The 23,750-nt window shown below is 32.0% G+C and overlaps 1 protein-coding gene across 1 annotated transcript in view; it reads right to left on the bottom strand.

Moving 5' to 3' along the window:
• Positions 1–866: 866 nt before the first annotated feature.
• The window catches only part of LOC140440026 (ankyrin repeat domain-containing protein 13D), a 42,946-nt gene continuing 20,062 nt past the window's right edge, over positions 867–23,750 (bottom strand). The window contains exons 5-11 of the mRNA XM_072530265.1: positions 15,957–16,134; positions 15,538–15,763; positions 14,514–14,799; positions 13,650–13,811; positions 11,860–11,960; positions 11,508–11,599; positions 867–9,028 (exon numbers count right to left, since the gene is read on the bottom strand). Coding sequence (XP_072386366.1) covers positions 8,812–9,028; positions 11,508–11,599; positions 11,860–11,960; positions 13,650–13,811; positions 14,514–14,799; positions 15,538–15,763; positions 15,957–16,134 — 1,262 coding nt within the window. The 3' untranslated portion in view covers positions 867–8,811. The remainder of the gene's footprint in view (positions 9,029–11,507; positions 11,600–11,859; positions 11,961–13,649; positions 13,812–14,513; positions 14,800–15,537; positions 15,764–15,956; positions 16,135–23,750) is intronic.

Below are 23,750 nucleotides of genomic sequence, written 5' to 3'. Positions count from 1 at the left end.
AATTTCTTTGGCGGTTCATTTTTTTATTTGATTTTTATGCAAATGAACTTCCAAACATGCATATGATGAAAAATATCACAATAAAAAGCTTGTTTGTCACAAGCACTTTGCTTTAATCGGCACTTTTAATGAAAAATTTAACTCACTTTTAGTCTAAAACGAAGTTTAATACAAATTATTGTTAAAACAAGACTATTATTAGCTTACATAACAACTGTCACCATCAAACAAGGTCCATAGGCAACTTGTCGTACAGTAAATTATCAATAAATAAAAATTATTGAGAAAAATATGAGTGGTGCGTTAATTTTGTCCAGGAGTTTATATATATATATATATATATATATATATATATATATATATATATATATATATATATATATATATATATATATATATATATATTATATATATATATATATATATATATATATATATATATATATATATATATATATATATATATATATATATTTTCTATAATGTTGGTTTACCTATGATCAATTCGACACTCATCTAGTGCCTTTAGAAGTACGGGTAGTTCGATAGTTTCAAACGCTTCCTGGAAGTCTACAAAGTCTAGTGTAGTCAACCAAGACTTCTATGCACTCTATATGTCATTTGTACCGTAGTTGGGGCGAAAACCAGCCTGTTCTCTTGGCTGATACAGTTAAAATTTTGTTTCCAATCGATTGGTTATTATTCTAGTGTACAGTTTGACTATACAAGCCGATATTGAAGACATCTTATATTTTCTTCAGAAAAAATGTTACCCCCAAACTTTATAGCTTCTTTATCTATTCCCTAATCTTCCGGAGCTGTATTTTTCATTTTTTGAGTGCATATTGTATCTCATCTTGGGTAATTTCTGAAATATCCCCAGATTCCTGGCTTTGAAACTTTTGTCATCATTTTGATTTTATGTTATTGTTGATTTTCTGTCTGTTGTCACCCAGTACGGCTAAGGAATGGCAACTTGACAGCAATTTATTACCCTTTCTTAATGAATTGTTCAGCATTAACAACTGTTGTATTAGTAGATATCCTTTTCTGTTTTCAGAGCCGTAGATGAACCAGGTTAGATAAAATAAAAAAGACTAACTTTTTAATAAGAATGTTTTATTCAGACATAATTGTAATTTATGGAAAATGTGATTTACATTTAAAACAATTAAATACATAAAATAAATATTAATTAATAACATAAATAAATAGTACAACAAATTTTTTTATCAATTTTATTTAGGATTAGTAATTACCAAATTTATCTACAAATATGTATTAATCATTTGTCGTTTATCACTTTTTTCGTTTAAAATCAAAAGAAAATGCGACAAATGTATTGGCTTTTGCAACTTATTTATTAATTGAGTTAATCTAGGATGAAATACTAGAACTAGAACTATGAGCAATTTAAAGGTGTAAATTGAGAAACGTAGTTAAAAAAGCAAAAATCATATTGAGTGTAAAGATATATAAAGTAGTAAAATATACGTCTTTACGTATTTGTTATAATTTTTTGTCCAAAACAAGACGCGTATGTGGTCAATAAAAAAAGGCGTTAAATATGGTCTTTTGTTTCAACGTTGTCTATCAGACGACTGCCAAAAGTGGTCGTGGTATACTGAGAAAACTGATGTCTTTTACAAACTGTTATATTCCAGAAATATTCACTAATTCATAAGACACAAATTTGGTATAAAATCTTAACTCTATTTCATTTTGAACCAACCGATGAGAAAGGACATTAATCAAAGATTAGATATATGGACAGCATAATCGATTCATGTTTCATCTGTGGTCACGTTAAGTCACATTAGTTGTAGATGAATTCTTCCTGTAAATTTAAGTTTTCATCTGTGGCCAGTTTAATAACCTCAGAGTAATCAACAATATCCTTCTGATCACACTCTAATATAATCTATATACATGCATAGAAGACACAGAACTGGACATATAGGATTTAACATTGGAATCGTATAATATCCTTTTAAATGGTAGTTAGAGCTTGCTATATCAGCAATCAATTAGGTTAGTCTGTAATATTTTAAGGGCCGGTTGTTCGAACGCTAATCAGAACTCAAATATTTAATTAAAATCAAATACGTCATATTTTGAGGTTACATTAACTGATTTATTTTATTCAATTTTATTATTTTGCGTTTTAATTTAAAATAAACCATAATTAAACTCTTTCTAATGTTAATTTTATGTTTTTATTTACAAATCAATAATAATATTAAGCATTTTTTAATAATTTTGCCAGCTGCTGTGACGTATTTGCTTGTAATTAAATATTTGATTACAATCAAGTTTTGATTAGCGTTCGAACAACCGGCCCTAAATTTATGACAATTTAAAATGAAACAATCCAGATTAATTTATAGGGACGAAAATATTTTTTTGTTAATTTTGAAATATATATTTGTGGAACGTTGAGATTTGAATAGAATATTAATAAAACACGCTGCACTTTCCAACACGGCAGGAGGGATAGATCTGGTTATCAAAGAAAATAAAACTAAGCTTATGGCATGAGGGACAAGTCACAGAGTTAGAAACATGAGACATAACTTTAACGTCGATGATTATAATTTTGATGTTCTTCAACAATATTCTCTTATCTGGGAAGCATAGTAAACACCAGCAACATAATATTGGAAGAGATAAATAATAAAGTAATAATTCAAATAATTTAGAAGTGACGGCATAACAAGCAAGGCAAAGATCATGGATATATATAATTAATATACTTAATACTTTCAGTTCTAATGTACGGTTGAGAGACATGGGTGCTTTCTAACACATATAAAAATAGGCCAAGGTTGAGATGGAGGAATGGGGTAGATGAGAATGTCAGAAAGATCGGTGTTCTCAATAAAGCTTAGGAATGACGAGGCTCAACTCAGGCCGTAACACCAATGATGATGATTTATAAAAAACACTTTTCAAAAAGACAAAACTTTTAATGGGACTTTATATCATGTGGAGGGAGTAGTACTAGGGCAGGCAGAAGTATGAGGGAGAAAGAGATCTCCCATTCTTAAAACCATATAATTTACAGCAACCGTATAGCTTTGGACAATGATTAAATTATTGTAACCTTTCTAATTCACATTTTCTGTTTTGTCTTTATATAGCGCCAAAAAAGCTATCTGAGTAGTCTGTGCAATAAAAATGTGACGTGTTTGGAATTTTAGCCACTTCTAGAATAGCAAATAACACAAATTTATACAGTTTCTATACACCTTATTAACAGCTTACCTTGTAATTCCAGTACTCGTGCTAATACTTTCCTTTGAATGGTCACCTGACATGTATACATGTATTATAAAGATTTTGAAGCAGTGAAATCATGTCTTTACAAATGATTCTAAATAGTGGCTCTATCTTTAATTTATTTCATAATTTTGATCACCTCCTTAAGTAAGTCATTTAAATCACAAGCTAAAACCTTAGATGCCATTATTACAAACGGCGATACATTTTATCTATTCTATCTCTTGTCGCAAATGCTTTTTAAAAACAGATCGTACTCACAAACTTACTATAAAGTGTTCGCAAAAAGTGTATTCGCACAAATACAAAAATGTGGGCTCTTCTTTAAGTTTTTGACTATTTGTCTCGAATGTCACCGACCATATCGACTATTCTGCATTTCATAGTATTATCAGAGAGAAGTATACTTTTTAGCTTGTCTGCTTTCTGCCTACTTAACATAATTTCCAACAATCGGTTGTGTGTTACGAGATTGATTGTTTAGCTTATTGTAAGCGCAGGATTCTTTCTGGGATACCAAACTTGCTTTTATGTGTTGCTTGTAGGATGTGTCTTTATTGTGCCAGTGTTACCAATTTTAGGTAAATTCATTTATCTTGACGACATTATTCTTCAACCTTTTTATCGTGGGCATTAAAGAAAATGTGTCATTAGACTCGGTATACGTGCGGGATAGAAACATACTCAATGTGGAGGTATAAATTTAAAAATTTATCAGCAGAAGAGTGATAAAGATTTACGGTCCTAGGAGCCGTCAAATCTTTGACTTTAACAGAGGTTTGCTTAACAAATAGATTGAAAAAACTGTTTTATTAAATAAAAAGACTGATATCTTTTTGTACACACTTATGACAAATCAAAGAATGGAAAAGTTTGAAGGTTGTAAACATTTATTTCCTAGCTGAGCACCTTCGGCTGGCAAAGCCATCTTCAAAGCTGTGGTTAAGTTTTAAAAAGTACCACTACTTAAGAGAGATCCCATTTTGGTGGAAAAATCCACAATTTTTTTTAAGATATTGCTTTAGGTTAAGATATTTCTTTGAAAAAAAAACACAGCAGATCTGATAAAAAGATTGAAATATTTCGGATATTTTAGAGCTCTTCTCAGTATGTCTCTTTCGACACCTAGTATTACAGGAAAATAAAAAAAGTAAGAAAGGGCCAAGAAAACATTCTAATAAAACAATCCAAAGCCAAGTTTCTTCAAAGGTTTGAGGTTTTTAAATTAAGCGATTTGATTTCTCTTATTCGTCCTAGTATTAAAACATATTGTAGATTTTTTTGTATTTATAATATAAGAACATTATTTTTTATTACCGAAATAGATTGAAAGTACAATCGTGATCAAATACTGTGTTAGAGTATAAATAAATAAGTTGATTTTTTTATTTGTAAATCTGAATACCAATCGTTGAATATGCTTAATAGTTTGTTTTATATAGTTCTAAATTTCTATTAAAGTTAATTAAAAGTGAGTAGATATTTTTGATATCCACAACGTTTTGATGGTAATAACGCTAACAAGTCAGGTTAGATTCTATAGATCCCTAAAAGTCAGTACAGATTTAAACAAAGGGAAAGATGGAATATCATATAATTCTATTTTCATATAGCACTTACATATGGAACGTGTACTTTCCGTTTTACAAATCTTATATTTAAATTTTTTAGTAAGGATTATTAGTTCAGATTGCACTTTTTCTTTGTTTTGGAAAATTGATATTAATATTTATATATTCTGACAAGTTAAGTTAAAAGACAGGTCTTACAGATATGCTCTTCATCCTCTGGTGTCAACTTTGTGACATATCCGATACACTTTAATGATTCTTATATGCATTGTAAATTTGTGGTATTTGATTTATGTTTAGTAGTTAAATTTTGTGTATACTAACTTAATATTTTTGTCAACTACAATAGTTAACTCTGAAGAAAATGTGAAAGTAAAACAAATGTGAGAAGTAATATGAATTTTGCGGATATCAAGTAAATATTTGAAACTCGGTCAATATTCTACTAGAGACAAACTAGAGAGATGGAAAGAATACATACAAACTCTTTTTGACGACGATAGACCTTGTTCTCCACCATCCACAGATAATCGAATAAAGAAAAAGGCCCACAAATAACCAAAGAAGAAGTGATCCACGCAGTAAAATCTCAGAAAGATGGAAAAGCCACCGGTCCAGACAATATCAATGTCGAAATACTAAAACTAATTGCAGATAACGAAAGTAAAAGACTAGACTTAATAACAGCACTATTCAATAAGATATATGACACAGGTAAAATGCCAACAGACTGGCTAAAATCAACATTCGTAACATTACCAAAAAAATCGAATTCCTCACAATGCGATGATTATTGAATATTAAGCTTGATGTCTCATGTCCTTAAAACTTTTCTCATAATTATCCATACACGAATTTACAAGAAGTGCGAGTTCCACATGAGTGACACTCAACCGGATTTCGAAACAGATTGGGAACACGAGAGGCTCTTTTTGCTTTAAATGTGTTAACGCAACGATGCAGAGACATGAATGTAGATGTATATGCATGTTTTATTGACTATCGAAAAGCATTTGACTGCGTTAACCATCAAAAGATGATCGAAATTCTGAGAACAACTGGAGTTGACGAACAAAACTTGCGAATTATCTCAGAACTATACTGGCTCCAAACGGCAACAATTGAAATGGAGCACACAACATCCGAAGACATACAAATCCGACGAGGAGTGAGACAGGGTTAAATCTAAACGTTTCCAAAACTAAAACTTTAGTATTTTCAAAGACACCAATAAACGTACAGGTGTATGCCAAGGGTCAAATAATAGAACAGGTAAATTCCATAAAATATTTGGGAGCAAATATCAATAGTCAGTGTAATCCAAAAAAAGAAATCCTATCAAGAATCGATGAACAAGAAAGGAAAACATTCATGAGCATGAAAACATATTTTACAAGATTACACCTTAGTCTACAGCTTAAAATCCGAATGATCAGATGTTACGTTTTTTCTGTCTTACTGTATGGCTGTGAAAGTTGGACAATCGACTCTGAAGTAGAAAAAATAATAGATGCCTTCCTTGAGATGTATATATACAGTATAGACGAAGTATATATATATATATATATATATATATATATATATATATATTTATATATATATACTACGTCACATGTGTAAACAAAAAGAATTACTAAGAATAATCAAAGAAAGGAAAATGCAATACTTGGGTCATGTGTTGATAGGCGAAAGATATGAATTACTTCAAGTTATACTGGAAGGAAAAGTACAGGGCAAAAGATCAATAGGAAGACGCCAGAACTCGTGGCTGAAAGACCTGAGAAGACGGTTCGACCACTGATCCGCAGAAATCTTTCGCGCAGCAGTTTCCAAAACTACAATTGCTATTTGGATCATCAACCTTCGAAAGGAGACGGCGCCATGATATTTTGAAGAAGTGTCAGAAAAAGAAACCTTTTCTAGTAACTAGGGTCCAGCAAGAGGTTATATACGATTGTTGAGTACTGAAAAGCTATTTTAATCAACCGATAGGTATTTTACAAAGTAGTGTGAAATTATGCCTACCTTCAGAAATTCCCAAAAATATACTATATAAAATAAAAAAAAGATATTTAGCATCATACAATGAATTATTTAATTCCATGTCCTTGAATAAAAGAGGAAGACCAATAGCTGAAGAAGAAAAATAAAATAAAATAATGCAAAAATATATTTATCCCCTTGGTATTCATCCAGAAAAACTGAAAGATGTAAAATCATTCTTGGAACGAATTCCAGTGTTTATCACGAATGGTATATAAATTTAAAATAAACTAGTACCTACCAAATTATGTGAAGTCAACACCACTTAACACGTTACGTTAAATTTTTTCAAATATTTTAGGTAAATAATGTTAAGTTGTAGTCAATATTTTCATATTTTCCTCAATAAACATTGTAAAAAAATATTTGGTATTTCATATTTTGCTTACTGATTAACAACATAATCAGCTAATTTTAGCATAAAATTAGCTAATTTAGCATTTTAATAAAAAATATAAGAATATTTTTCAAAATTCAACTCTTCAAAACCCAAATCTTCTTTATCGTCCCTTACCATTTTTTACTGCCGGACCCCTCAATTAATGAAGTAAACGTAGTAGCTATCAGGTCTCCTCTATTTTAAGTTCGTCCTTCTGTACAGGAACCTTCGTCTAAATTGTAATAAAAAACTAATAAATATTGTACAACAATCTAATTACTGAATTTGGCATTGCATTTGCAAATGTCTTATCTATCAGCATGGAATGACAGAACTATATTTATTATATATTAACAGAACCGAGCTACAACGATAGTTATTGATAACAATAATTGTAATATTGTTTCAAATAAATTTGTAAGCAGAAATAGTAAATCTAACACAATATTTAATCCCAAATGTATTATCTTACATAGTATATACATTTTAATTTCAGTCACATTCGATTGACTAAATTTACCACAGTATCGTATTACACTAGAAATCAATTTATCGAAAATCTTTAGAAAACTGGCGAGTTTTTTTAAATAAACCTACATTAACAATCAAATACTTCATTATTCCCAACAGGGACTATTCCCTTCATTAAGATTATAGATTAACTATAGATATTTGATTGCCTCTTCGGTTTATTTTTTTAATCCGGTAGACTAGCTAAACCTTTTGATATATCTACATATTTATGATTAGAATTTTGGCTGATATAATGTTAATGTGCCGTTATTATCTTACCTATTTTGGAGGTAATTTATGGTTTATTGGAATTAAAAAAGCAATAACATTTGTTTATAAAAAAAACATTTACAACATTTACAACAATTAACATTGCCCTGCACCAATAATATCGAATAAGATGCAATTTTGTCTCAACGACTCATTAGTAGCTTGAATTATTAGTTCCACATGTAGCAGTTATCTTACAAGTAGAACTTTTCCATTATGTCGAGTTTTAGATAATTTTGTATGCCAAACAATAGTTGTGCTCCGATCAGACTAATATGAAATAAGTAATACCTATTGTAGTTCTGTTGTGAAGAATGAGTTTATTATCCCATGGGCATGTTACATGAGGTATTGGATAGGTTAATCAAAATTGTTCGAAATTGAGAATTTGGTAAAATATGGATAAATTGGAGATATTTGATACTTTTTAATAGAAATAGTACATTTTAAAGGTACATTTATGATGATATTTGGTTTAATCCACGTGATATGCTTAAGAAATTGTTTATAATTCTTAATTTAAGAGTAAATATAAGAATATTTATTGCTTTTTTAATTCTTGTGTCATTAGAAACGATCGTATTATCATATCCATTAAACTCTACATCAAACACGATGTAAAAATTGTTATAATAAACATAATTATTGTTGGAAGAAAATAAAGAAATATCTACAATTTCAGAACATACCACCATTCCTCAAAATCAGTGTACCTGGGTAACATCCAAATACAACCGTTTCTAGTTGGACAAAATCTTATTTTTCTTTTAGCGACAATTCCAAAATCTCCGCCAGCAGTTTCTGTTCATCTAGCCGTTCCTTTTCTTCCCGTTGTCTCTTCTTTTCTTCCTCTTGTTGAGAGAGCATCAGGGCTAAGTGGAAATCTGAGTCTGCTTCGGGACTCGCGTTGGAAGTGGACAGAGTGTTGGGTGATGCGTTTTGCTGATAAAGCTCTAAACTGGCTTGAATAGCTCTACAAATAAATAGTAACAATGTCTAGCGAATAGATAAAGGAGCGCATTACTACTAGCAGAATACATTACAAACAATTCATGTTGTTATAAATCATATACCACTTAAATGGAGAAAGAAGATATGCAAGAAACGTGGAAGTAGGAAGTAATTAAAAGAATCTAAATTATTCTTTATTTATATAAATCATGTTATTTGGATATTTTAAAAAATTTCATTCAAAATATATTGATAACCTATCAATGCAATCATTTACTTTCCTCTAATATACTGCAAGTAGTATTGTAACGTTAGAAACGTCACATGTTTATTACTTTCTGTTGATCTCATTCATTTGTTAACTTTGTTTTGTTTTATTATTTTTCTTATAAAATGAGTTGAAGATCAACTTTTCTACCAACTACGTATTCTCTTTAATCATTATTTTTCAATTTTCATTTATTTCAGTTATATTCCCATTTACTTTTTGTATAACCCCGTAGCTAGCTTAACTAACGACAAAGTTTATCCGTTTGTTGGTAATTCTAAACTTCCGTCTGTCAGTTTCACTTCAAGATACAGAAGTGGGAATGTTTTTTATCTTCGTCTATTTAAAGTGTAATTTTAGTTTATAAAACCATTTTTGTTCTTTAATCTCTCTTGGGGTGAGTATTACAAATATTAAGCTGCAATTTGCAGTTAATTTTTTATAATCTCTTTTGACTTATTTTATAATCTAACTAACCTGTAAGCCATGTGTTATTTTAAAATCTTAATAGGTACATGTAGATAGGATCTTTTATTTAATTCATTTAACTTTCATAATTTGTTTTAATAATAATTAAATTCATACATATTTGTATAAAATATATTTTAATTATTCTTGCCAACTGCTATTTTCTTTTTAAAAATTTGTTTATCTACAACATAATGGCAAGGCAATATTTAAATTTATACTGTCGCTAATACAAGATCTCTTGTTGTAGTTTTTCTTATATATTTGAATCTCTCTTGTCCCCCTTTTTGATGGGACAATCTAAACAACCACGTGATCCACAAAATGTAGCAAGCTACATCCCCAATACCATAGCTGCTACTACAATGAAGCCAACATTTGCATGTGAGACCTCAAGTAACTGCAAGTATCTGTTGGTATGGATGGTTTCTCGATAGAGTGATGAAAACCTTGGGATTGGTTTTTCTTTATTAGAACGTCGAGAAATGGTAGCGATGAATCAGTTTCCATCTTCATCGTGAACTAGATACTAGGATGTATACCATTTAGATGGCCTTGAAATGACAACAAAGGATCCGGCCGTGGGCGCGGTGCCAAATGATGAATGTATCGTCAACATATCGTAGCCAACATGTGAGTTTAAGCATTGATGCCATTGACGCCATTGAAATAATGAACGAATTTGTATACCTCTTTTAAATCCTCAAATATATCGAGAAATACAAAGGTGAAGCTCTAAAAAACAGTAACACAAAAGTAATGAAAACATTAGGAGAAAAGTACTGAGGGGAATTTACGGAGCGGTGAATGACAATGGTGTATTAAAAAAACGACACAATTTCAAACTGTACAGAGTTCCAGGCAGAGATTTGTGCAATGAAGGCTCTCAGGAGTTCTAAGGTAGTCTCTAGACTAGCGTGGGAATGTCGTGAGAAATTGATAGACTGACGGAATATAACAGTGTCACACTGGTACAGATTCTACGTCGTCGTGAAATATACGGAAATGAAACAGCTGGTGAATGTGCTAAAAGACGAACAGCTATAAAATACTTCGGCCTAGAGCCGACGTTAGAAGTTCCAAAAAGCACTGTCTGCGACTGGAAAAGAGTCTGAATCCTAACACAACATAGCTCCCACTGTAAAAGGAAACTGAAACAGTCAACCATGTCTTGTATATAACTGCGCGGCATTAAATCTTAGACGGCAAACACTTTGGAGACTACCAAGTGATTCCAAAACATATGGTACTGATCCACTAGACCTGTAAATGCTAGTACATGATTCCATACTGGTGTATGATGAACTGCAAAAAAAAACTGTACAGAATATACTATCAAACAGATATCGTCAAACCCATCAAAATAGGGCGTCTAGATTAGTTGTCATTTAATGCGGATGGAGCAAAATGATCCAGTACGGAAAACAAACACTTCTTGATAGAAACATTGGGCAGAGAAGAAGAGGAAGACCCAAAAAAAGATTAATTGACGAAAAAACATCAAAGAAAATGAGAAATGATGATGAGGATGGGATATAAAGACAAGAGGAAATGATCTTTTAAAATATGTATGAAATGAACAGGCTACTGTATAAAGCATGAACTACATTAATTACTTTTAAAGCGATTGTTTTCTTATACGTTCTTTGTTCAGAGACCGAGGTTCTGGGGTTAATGTTATACGTTTTCTTGAAAGAAAAAAAAATAGAAAAATAATTTACTCACAACTGAGAACACGATGGGATAGTTATAATAATATACATACCTTTGTAATTGCCGTTCCTCCTCTCCTCCTACATAATTAGGTGTTTCTGGTCGGGATGGTTTCTGGGCTTTAAGGGCTTCCCAAATATCCACCTAAAAAACAAAAATCATGGTTAAAAGTGTCGAGGCCTGTGCTGAAACTGAACAATACACTTCAGATCTCTACCTACTTCGACTTGGTAGGTCTTTTAAACTATCATATTCTATCAAAGGTTACTTCATGATTACCATTAAATGTACAAAATAATAACAAACATAATAAAAGCGGATATGATTTAAAAATATAACCCGTTTCAAAAAAAAAATTAGTGAAAAGATCTAGGAAACTGAATATAAAAAGAGATAGGTCTTACCTCTTCTCTCTCCGTACCAGCTTCGACCAAACTTTGTTGTATTGCGAATTGAAGCAAATCATCTTCTTCTTCCATACTAAACTGTCGACGACCATCTAAACCTACAATTACATTTAGAATATGATAACAATTAACAGAATACTACAGCAACTTTTGCGTTAATTATAATGTTTTATAATATATTTAAACTTACTATCAAGCCATCGAAAAAAAAAATTAATTAGGGTTGGCTATACAATAAACATTCCTTTGGTTACTAGGTTAATTATTATAATACAATAATTCAAACGCAAATATATGATAAACTAATTTGTTGTTCACAATATTTTAGTTCCTTTAAAACACAATTTTAAAGAAAATATGATAATCTAAAACCGTTTAAGGTCCTTTGGTAATTTTTGTACTAGAGATTTATTTGACAGTGGTGTAATAAAATACAAAAACAAGGTCGTTCAAAGTTGTACCATTTGCTGTGTGTGATTTATGTTAAATATGTGCAAAAGTTTTGAAGCATATTGAAATTCTGCAAAATGATATAACATAGAGGATTTCCATTAATATGGAAAAAAATATGGATGCTTTAATTCTTAATCTCTATATCTTTAAAAGATTCCCCTTTGGAATAATTGTGGACGCCATAATATATTTCTGATATTATATCACAACTAAGATGTTATATCAAGAATCGAACAAGCAAGGAAAACATTCATGAGCATGAAAACATTTTTTACAAGATCAGACCTTAGTCTACAGCTTAGAATCCGAATGATCAGACGTTACGTTTTTTCTGTCTTACTGTATGGCTGTGAAAGTTGGACAATGGACTCTGAAATAGAAAAAAGAATAGATGCCTTTGAGATGTATATATACAGACGGATGTTGAGGATTCCATGGGTACAAAGAGTTACTAATGTTGAGGTACTTCGTCGCATGTGTAAACAAAAAGAATTACTAAGAATAATCAAAGAGAGGAAAATGCAATACTTGGGTCATGTGTTGAGAGGCGAAAGATATGAATTACTTCAAGTTATACTGGAAGGAAAAGTACAGGGCAAAAGATCAGTAGGAAGACACCAGAACTCGTGGCTGAAAGACCTGTGGAGATGGTTCGACCGCTCATCCGCAGAGATCTTTCGCGCAGCAGTTTCCAAAACTACAATTGCCATTTGGATCGCCAAACTTCGAAAGGAGACGGCGCAATAAGAAGAAGAAGATATCACAACTATAGGTTGTTAAAGCATATTGAACAGACCAAATCAGCTATAAATGTTGTTCCTGTGCATTCATTTACAATACGTCACTAACTTACACAGCACAACTGATTTGCAATTGGAAACGCAGATTTGCAATTGGAACAGGGAACATACAGAGATGAAATACAAAAGCTGCAGAGGTCATCAAAGAACGTCAAAAAAATAATATCACTAAACGGATAATAAAATATAACGGGATGTAGAATATAGACGACGATATTCGCTATTGGAGAAGACTTAAGAAGGAAAGTAAAACAAGAGGTAGAAGAGAAAACGACAGGGTAATGGGGAGTTCGGAGAGGATACAATAAACTCTAGCGTTTATGCAAAATTCATTTTGTGCATCAATATAACTTATATATGTCATTACCATCCAAATAAAAATCACTGAAATACATTTCCCTTGTCAACGCATCGAAATCACTGACGCCCTTATAAAACATGCTTCTATTGAGTAATTGTAATATTTAGTAAGAGTATCTCATACTCCTTTTTGAAAGCAAAGCTAAATTTTTATATTTATAAATATATTCTTACCAATGTGAGCATATCCAGATGGGCATTTGAATAAGCTTTCATCTAATACACAAGTCAGTCGACCTTCTTCTTGAAGTTGAGATACATGTGGTACCTCAGAATCCATAGCGAAGATGTTTCCGAATGTTATTCTTGCGTTTAGAATGTGAAATAGCGGTATTTCTGAAAGAAAAATTTAAAATGCATACACATCAAGAAGTGGAATAAATAGTGATCTCTAGATGTAGGCAACAATCATTTTTGTGGTACTGGTCTTAAAATTTGCAAATTTTGTTAAAAATTCAATTGTTAAAGCTCACTTAAATGTACTTCAGGGAATATTATAAACTAATAATTAATGTATGTTTAAAAAAACTTGGCAAAATTATAAGGAAGAGGTCAAGAAATGAGCCAAAGGAATAATAATCAGCGCAAGATGTATTAAATACGAGGGTGGTCCGATCAATACTTAGCTTGCAAAAGAAAAACGAAATGATGACATAGTCATTCGACTCAAATTTCTGCCCGGTGAGTAACTTTCTTAGGTTTGGAAATAAAAAGAAGTCGCACGGGGTCAAATATGGAGAATACGGTGGATGGGGCAGCAGTTCGTAGTTCAATTCCACAAATTTGTTAACCGATATGGTATTTCTTGATTATAGGAGATAAGAAAAATTAAACAGTGTATTAGAATGGATACAAGTGGACTATTTCAATAATAACTATTGAATGGGAGACACTTAAATAAGCTAAGAATTTGATGTAACAAGAAAATTACTCATTAATTTCATTTTTCATTGATAGCTAAAATTTGTAAAAGATTTTATAGGACTTATTGATAATAGATTATATATGATTTCCGTTTGAAACCCAAATTTTACTTACCAATTTTGACAGGGAATCCAGAAGGAAGCTGCATCTGAATAAAATCTTTCAGCTTAGCAAAATGTGAGCTCGATATCGCCATCAAATCGACTATAGGAAGTATCTGTTCTGGCAAAGAAAGCGGATAGTTTTCGCACAGCCACAAGTTAGCTTTGAATTTTTGAACTTTTACTTGAATCTCTTTTGGTCTACCGATATCACGTCCCTGAGAGCTGAGATCAATGTCTTTGTCGAAGTATTCCTCCGGTGTAATATTACAAGGGTTGCTAGAATTAACGTATTCTTTCTAAAATGAAAAAAAGCATTACAAAATTTCTACAAAAGAACAAAGTGTTACTTCCAAACTGACTGATTTGATTCTGACGTATATGACTAGCATTGCGTGGGAATGGAAATGGATCCTCTGTTCGGGTCCGCGGGACCGTGTTAGTGACACCATTAAAAGATGTCACTAACAAAATTTTAACTATCCAACTAAATTTTAAAATGTATTTTGTCCATTATTTTACATGTTATATTTTATATGTGTGTTTTTAATGTTGAGTGTCATAGCTTTACATAAATAATCTCAACGACTAGTAAGTTGCAATGACAATTTGTGATATGTTGTAAATATTTACACAGTCTTCTAATTACAGTGTCTTGAAGAAGGAATAAAAGAATTCCGAAAGCTCGACCAAAAGTCAAAATAGTGTTTCTATAACATCCCGGCCAAACCTGATGGCCGAGATGTTAGAGAAACACTCTTTTGATTTTTTGTCGAGCTTTCGGAATGGTTTTATTCCTTTTCCAAGACATAGTCGTTGAGATTATTTAAAATAAACTATGACACTCAACATTAATAACACAAATATAAAATATATACATTCTAAAAATTTATACCACCTAGGTTACTTATATAATAAACTTAAACAAACTTGTTACATGTGGCAAAGAAAATTATTGTTTCGGACGCTTCCATTTACCTGTCCTGTAACTATAACAAAAATTAATAATGCCACCCAACTGATACATTTTTACTTACATTTTGAGGTAAAGCCAAAGCTTGCGGCTCGGAAACTTCTGCAATTCCTAAGAAATTCTGTAGAGGGTTTTTATTGTTTTTACTCCGAGCTTTGTCGGTTTCCGTGAGGTGTTCGGTTCTCGTTTTGGTCACTAATTCTACATTGGATGCGCCGAATACTTTGCATTCGTACCCATTCACAACTTCAGTCTTGTCGGATCTCCATCCCCACATACCAGCCTTATTTCTAAAATGGAAATAAATTAATCTTTTACACGGATAAGTGAAAATAAGCTCAAGTAAAAGATATATTTCAAATTCACATTCCTGGTGTTTCCAGGAAAGTCGTTACACGAAACAGCAAGTTATCTTGCTGATCCGTGCGAAAAATAATGCTGATTGTAGGTAATACTATTGTAAAAAACTAAAAAACATATTACCTTTCAAAACTAATTTTTTCTGTATCGATATATGTGGTAACGATCGGTGTTGTCAGTCGCTGGGAAACGGATTCTTCGTTTGGCATTAATATACTTAAAGAATCTTCTGTAGTCTTCATTTGTTCACAGTAAACTTGTTGAAGATCGTGATCAATCTCCATCATAATAGCACCATCATCTAAAAAGGTATTTTTATAACAATACAAGATTAATGATAGTAGTAAAAGTATAATGCAGTTAGTGTCTAGCAAACTAGCAAATGAAAAAGAAAATTATATGAACATATTTTACTATACGACGATCTAAAACGTTGTCATAGGAATTGGATGCAAGAGGCACAAGATCGAAATAGATGGAAAATTATGTGGGAGATCTATGTCCAGCAGTGGATAAGCGAAGATTGAATGATGATGATGATGATTTTACTATACAGTTTTAATTAATGGTGCTGGACTACTTAGTTTTCTGTTACTGAAGTTTATATGCATTGACTTGTCTCATTCAATGTGATGTTCCATTACTGGTTTAATTTATTGGTTCATTTTTAGATATTGTGTGGACGAACATACATACTTTTGGTTTACAAAAGCTGTGCCATCCGTATTTTATGTATAACACAATATAGTTATGGCATACATGAAGTACAAGGCACTATGAACCACAGAAGCTTACGAGGAATACAAGTGAAAGAACCAAAACCCAAGAAGTAATAATACAAATAAAAAAGGACTTTTATGGTCAACAAAAACCAATATGGAGATGAAACTTGTATATAATAAATCGGCAAAAGCCGACCAGTAGACATAAAAAAACAGTAGAAAAAATATAGGTAAGCGCCAACCCCCACCGACCCAAAAAGTTACATAGAAATAGCAAAGTGTGACCACGGCGTTTTAATTCAAGTTTTCTTTTATATTTTTGTTGAAATCTTAGGGACATGCTATGAATTCAGTGTTGAGATACAACAATTCCTTGAATATCTCCGCAGTGCGCAAGGCAACATAATCCGCCATATGATGTAGAAAGCAATAATAAGCTTTAACATACCAAGTAAATTAATAGAACTAATCAAAGACATCACAAAAAACTAGAATGGAGGATGAAAGACCAAGGAATTTGACAGACTCTTTCTGGGCGACCAACCGCGTTGGACAAGACGCTCTATCATGTATCTTATTCAAACTAATCAAAGAATACATTATAAGAGGTATCAAAAAATTATCATTGGTAGCTTCTTCTTATTTTAAGTGCAGTCTCCCAATAGGAGGTTGGATTTCATCATTACTATCTTTACTCTCTACCGATAAATTTTTCAACCATGACAATCCCCTTCCCTCCTATACTCCTTCCTCCTCTTATCTTTCCCTGTATTATCAATCTTGGCATTTCATATCGTTGTCTCCTCATTACGTGTCCCAGATATTGTAACTTTCTTATTTTTATTGTGTTTATTATTTCGTATTCTTTGCTTATTTTTCACAATACTTCTGTGTTTGTTTGCTTGTGTGTCCATGCTATTGTAAGCATGCTTCTGTAACACCACATTTCAAATGACTGTAAGCCTCGCCGAGTCGGTTTGCAAGTAATCCTTCGTGTTTAGGCGGGCCTGGCCAAAATGCACCAGCGCGCTGACAACCTGTGTGCTGGTAATATAACTCAGACGTTTACCGGAATGAACATTTCATACTGGTTTCAGGCACCTGACGCCAATTTTTATTCGTTTAAAGTGTGATTCAGGATGAATATCGAGGAATTAATAACAAACTGGTTTTGTGGTAATTCGCCCAGTTCTTTGTAAACAAATTTTCAATATAAAATAAAAGAGCGGTTGTGAATAACCGCTCCGAAGATTCCTTTTAAGATGAAATACGTATAAGCGGATGCGCAAGCGCACTGTACGTAAAATCAAATCTTAACTGTCTTTTTACTTTTATTCCGATACACTCTGTACGAGTACTAGAAACCAAATTCCCCAACGATTTTTGCTTAGTTGAGGAGATATGTTGTGGAATGCAATTTTAGATTCCCATGTCTCTAATTACATCTTTATCAACGTCTGTTTTGCCTTGCAATTTTTAAAAGGCACAGAGTAAATCAGAAATCTGAATTTGGTTTCGACAATTAGAAATCTTCGGATTTCGTTTCGTGATTTATCATCAGATGTCGCTATTGCGTCCATATCGAAGCCATTTTAGTGTTGCTTCTACTACGACAGGAAATATTTATTTCACGTTCAGAGCGGTTGATAATAGCCGCTCCGAAGATTCCCTTTAGGATGAAATACGTATAAGCGGATACACAACCGCACTGTACGTGAAATCAAATCTTAACTGTCTTTCCTTTTATAAAATAAAAGGTGTACAGACTCATTCTTAAATATTAGAAAAATTGGTTTTCGTCGACAAATAATTGCGGAAAAATGTGTTAAATATCCCCCCTTAAATATGTCTATTTATTAATTGGATGTGTTTCCCTTCTGATTGGTTTTAACTTTGTTAGCAGCAAAGAGTTGCATACTTATCTATTGTAAGTACTATGCTACACTGATCAGTCAACGCTCTACACTGACGGCGAGGAAAACCAGCGTTCATAATGGACATATCCTACCCGCCGCTAGGAGTCAGAGAATCTGAATCTCACTACCTTTGACCAGCGATCATCTTGGACGTACCCTAATGTAGTAAAGCTGATTAAGCCTGGAAAACAGGCGGATGGGCCGTGCGTGCCCATGAAACAATCTGAAACAACAAAAATCATTACCGAATAAAACGTAGAAGCAAATCGATCTAAGAGAGATAAGATATAAAGAGCAAGGGACGACTTAATGAACAGACCACGATTCAGTCAGAATATACACAAAATAAATGGAATTAAAACAAACCACATAAAAAAACACGGTAATAAAAATAACAGAGATGAATCACCCAGCTACAGGAACTTAACTGTAAGGCCAAATAAGCAATGGTCAGACAATCTGTGAAACCGTTGAATATTCCGAAGGGAAAAGAGGCAAATATGCCTACACAGAAAAAAAAGCAGAATATATGTGTTCAAGATGGAGAAACTACATTAATTCAGAATATCGAATAATTATTACATTATAACATAAAAACCGTAATGGTTTCTTGATCATATCTGTTCACTGCACAGATTATTTGGTACAGTACCTACACCACCCTGAAGAGTTTAACTAATAATCTTTAAATATGATGTAACTACAGAGCTATTCCAAGTTACATTCAAAATTGTATAATTACTATTCAACATTGGTTTGCTTTTACGTACCTAAAACCATTTCTGCTAAGAAATTTTCATCTTATATAAAACCACTCAAACATTGGACAACAAAATTGTTTGATTATTTCTTGATGCATTTAAAGGTTAATTTGAAAAACAAATGGCAACTGCATCTAGCTTAAAAAGCAAATAGCACGTTATATCTAACATAAAATGCCTTAGGAAGCATATATGATAAACCACATAATATTAAAATCCAAATTACCGCATTCTTTAAAAGATTTTAGTTGAAAAATGTAACTCCTCTCTCCCCTTATCGGTGTACACATCTGAATTGCTTTGAGAATTTAAATTTAATATTAGTAAATTACAAATAGTAATATAAATATTGATCATGTATATGAATATATCGCCATCACAAAATAGGTTAAATGGTAACCATATAAAACTTTGCTTCGGAAATTCTTTAGCGCCTGGTTAGGTTTTTAGATTTATTTTATTTTCTTATTAAATATATACTCGGTCGGGAGTATTTTTGTCTCGTTACTTCAGTTAGGAAATCTAAATTTCACAGCCAGACTTCACTTTTCGTACTTCGTTCTTCTCCTCCAAAAATTGTAAAACATTTCTTCAAATTTGAAAACCTTGCCAGTGCATTCGCAATTGAACAGCCATTGAACACTGCAATAAAGGTGCAATTCGACTTCCTCCTCCGTTTCTTCCTGAAAGAGTTTTTAGAATCGTGGTCGATTGGTAGTTTGAGCGTGTATTTTATTGATACACCGCGATACACAAATATCTCAATCACCGAGAATATATCGTTACCATCTAAAGGTAAGTTTAGATCTGACAGTTATTGCATGAAATTTGTGTCTGATATAAATGTTTACTAATGTTAACAGTAAAATAGTTATATCAGCGATAAATACGAGCCCTAACAACTATACAGGATGTTTCAATGAAAGCTAACACAGTCTCTAGGAGAGGTAAAAAACTGAAAAATAATTGGGGTTTGCTTAATAAAAAAAAATTTTGTAACGCCATCCGTTTTCTAGATAAAGGGATTTGAAGAAAAAAAAAATTATTTTTTACGATTTTGCCGAAACTATTGGCAACATTCTAATGACATTTTATACGAATATGTTTTGGAAGCTGATACATGCCATGAATTTGTTTTTATATCTGATTCTAATTGAGGGCGCTAGTTACAAGGTTCGTACCAAGTTTTATTCAACATAACTTTTTTAAGGGTAGAAATATTCATCAAAATTCCAAGTGAACCTAAAATCATACAATTTTACACCAAACATGTACTCTTGGTAAAACTCGATACTGTGGACCGTTTTCGGAATATTTTGATTTGAAAATTATGAAGTAATAACCCATGCTAGTATAAAGTAATAATAAAGTTTAGTAATTAAAAAAAAATCACAAGAAAATTAAAATAAAGACTAAAAACATAAAATAAAATTCAATCGGAGTAAATGTTCAAAATGTCCTCCTTTTCACGAAAACACAAGTCCCGTAAGCTACGACAGATAAAATAGGTCTTGTACAGAAATTGTAGGAAGTTGAAAGTTCAGCATAAAATCGAAGGCGATTGCTTCTATATTCTGTTCACAAATTGTTGAGAGCACGAAATATGCCTCAAACTCATAAAACGGTCGTAAATCATAGGCGTTCCTAAGGTGTTTATTCATTAAATAATAATATAATGTTTTAATACTGTTATATATAATATTGATAATATTTTAATACTAATATATTTAGCAAAAAAACAATTAAAACTTTCACGACTAATGTTGGTTATTATATTATATTAATAAAAATAAGAATTTAACCTTTAACAATTTTGTAAATAAGAATACCTTATCTCTTTGGATATTTCAATACTAATCTTCGCGTTTAATCACTTTACTAGAAAACCTGGAATTTATATCCGAATGTACTATTCGTTGCAAGATAATTAAGATGGAATTCCCCAGATTTTTAATAATATAATTATATTCGAAACTTAACTTGAAAGGGTGAAGTTATTACGAACGAAAACAATTTTTTTGTTTAGTACGTTTTTGATCGCATGTAATTTACGGCTCGTCGGTGTTGGCGCGTCTACGGCAGTAATTAGCGTCTCGAATATTTATTTTGCGAATTATATGCAGTGCGTGAGTGATTTTTTATTCCATATACCTACGAACATATACGTACCTTTCGCTCGTGCTCGTTTTGTTGGATTGTTTGTGATGGCTTCATCATCAAGTTTTACACCGGTATTGTTGCGTACAGTCAGTAAGTCTGTCTATTCACCAAGAGAGAAGACTATTGTCCTGAATGTTCACGATGCTCTGGTTTCTCAGAATCCCACAAACACTGTTCGCAACATAGTCGAAAGTTGTGCCAACATGACTGGCGTAGGAGAGTCAACTATATATAGGTTCCTATCAGAAAGAAAAAAACACGGTATAGCTAACCCAAACACAAACGAACACTTAAAGACAGGGAAAAAGCCTATTGAAATTGATGAATTTGCCAAAAATGGTATTCGAAGGAAAATTCATGGATTTTTTTTCAAAAAAGAAATACCAAACCTAAACAAAATTTTACAAGAAGTTAGAGACGACCCGGATTTGCCTCATATCGGACGAACTAAATTGTGGCAAGTTTTAAAAGAATTAAATTTCCGGTGGAAGAAATCAGACCGAAAATCACTTTTGATTGACCGGGAGGAGAAGATGATGTTGGAGAAGAAATTATCTAAGATTCATACGAAAATTCCGGGCTGAAGAAAGGCCCATCTTCTACCAGGATGAAACGTGGGTAAACTCAGGTCATACAATAAAAAAAATTTGGTCAGATAAAAATATATTAAGCTCCAGGCAAGCCTTTATGGAAGGTTGGTCTACTGGTATCTCCCCACCTTCTGGTAAAGGCAGTAGATTAATAATTTCTCACATTGGCAGTGAAAAAGGATTTGTTAAGCATGGTTTGTTGGAATTTCATTCCAAAAGCACAAAAGACTATCACGAGGAGATGACAGCTGATGTTTTCGAAGAGTATTTTGAGCAAATGATTAAACGCATACCACCAAATTCAATTATAGTATTAGATAATGCACCTTATCATTCACGACTAGTAGAAAGACTTCTAACGAATGCGTGGAAGAAACAGGATATTCTTGACTGGCTGCGGAATAAGTATCTGCCTTACGAAGATGGAATGTTAAAAGCAGAACTTTTAAAAATTGCCCGGCAACACAAATCTAAGTTCAAGAAATACGTAGTTGACAAAATGGCGGAAAGGCGAAACATCACAGTCTTTAGACTTCCACCCTACCACTGCGAAATAAATCCAATTGAACTAATTTGGGCACAAATGAAAAGTTATGTGGCTAGAAAAAATACGTCATATAAAATACAAGCTGTACGTGAATTGTTATACGAGTCTTTATAACATATTACAAAACAAAACTGGAAAGATGCAGTAAGACATGTAATAGAAGAAGAACAAAAAATGTGGGATCTTGATAACATAATTGATACGACCGTAGAGATTATTAACCTAATTATTAACCCTCAAGACGACTCGGATTCCGAAGTTGATCCTATTTATTTTGAATTTGAATAGTTTTCTAATCGTAATTATATAAGGTAAGTAATAGTAGTTGTAATCGTAAGGTATTAAAGGGGAAAGGCGCAAAATGTCGCCTGTCAAAATGTTCAATGTGTTTTAAATGTATCCATTTTTTTTTCAAATCCTGAGAAAACTAAAAAGCATTTTTGAAAAATTTAAAGGCAGAATGAAATATTTTTTAGAATAAATAAAAAGTTTCTTTTGCATGCAATATTTTCAATTAAAAATTATACTATATTTTCTCTTTTATTTTCACCCCTGTTACATAACATATTAAAATAAACATTGTAGAAGTTTTCAGGGACTTTCTGCCCTGAGTAATAATGTTATCTTTCATTCTGCGTTTAAATTTTTCAAAAATATTTATTAGTTTTCTCCGGATTCGAAAATAATGGATACATTTAAAACACATTGGAAATTTTGCCAGGCGACATTTGGCGCCTTTTTCCTTAATTAAATAAAGGTATCTTTTACAAATGGCAAGAAACTTTTTATTTTTGAATAAAATAAATAAGTTTTATTAAAAAATACAATTTACATAAGTACAATTTAAAAAATATATTTATTTAGTTCAAATAAACGTTTCAATCATATACTCTACGACACTGGTCGTTCATTTCTAACCATTCAAAATACGCCCGTAATAGGATTATAAGGTATTGTATTCCTTCAGATATAAGGTGGGTTAGTCGAAAACGTCTTAAACCGTCAGTTTTTGGTTGGTTTTTACTATTATATCGTATTACCTATCCTCTCTGTATTTCAGTTTTCTAATTAGGGTTAAACTTGTAGTGAGCTATCAACAAATTGTGAACCGTGTATACATCATATCGTTGAATGCATTCCTCAACTTGAACATGTAGGGCAGTGTAATTTTTTTTCTTCGGCGGCAGTGTAGGACTTTTTCGGCAACCGCTACTTGTTTTG

The sequence above is a fragment of the Diabrotica undecimpunctata genome, chromosome 4 (assembly GCF_040954645.1).
Source record: "Diabrotica undecimpunctata isolate CICGRU chromosome 4, icDiaUnde3, whole genome shotgun sequence".
Taxonomy (NCBI): domain Eukaryota; kingdom Metazoa; phylum Arthropoda; class Insecta; order Coleoptera; family Chrysomelidae; genus Diabrotica; species Diabrotica undecimpunctata.
This window is presented reverse-complemented; position numbering and strand designations above follow the sequence as displayed.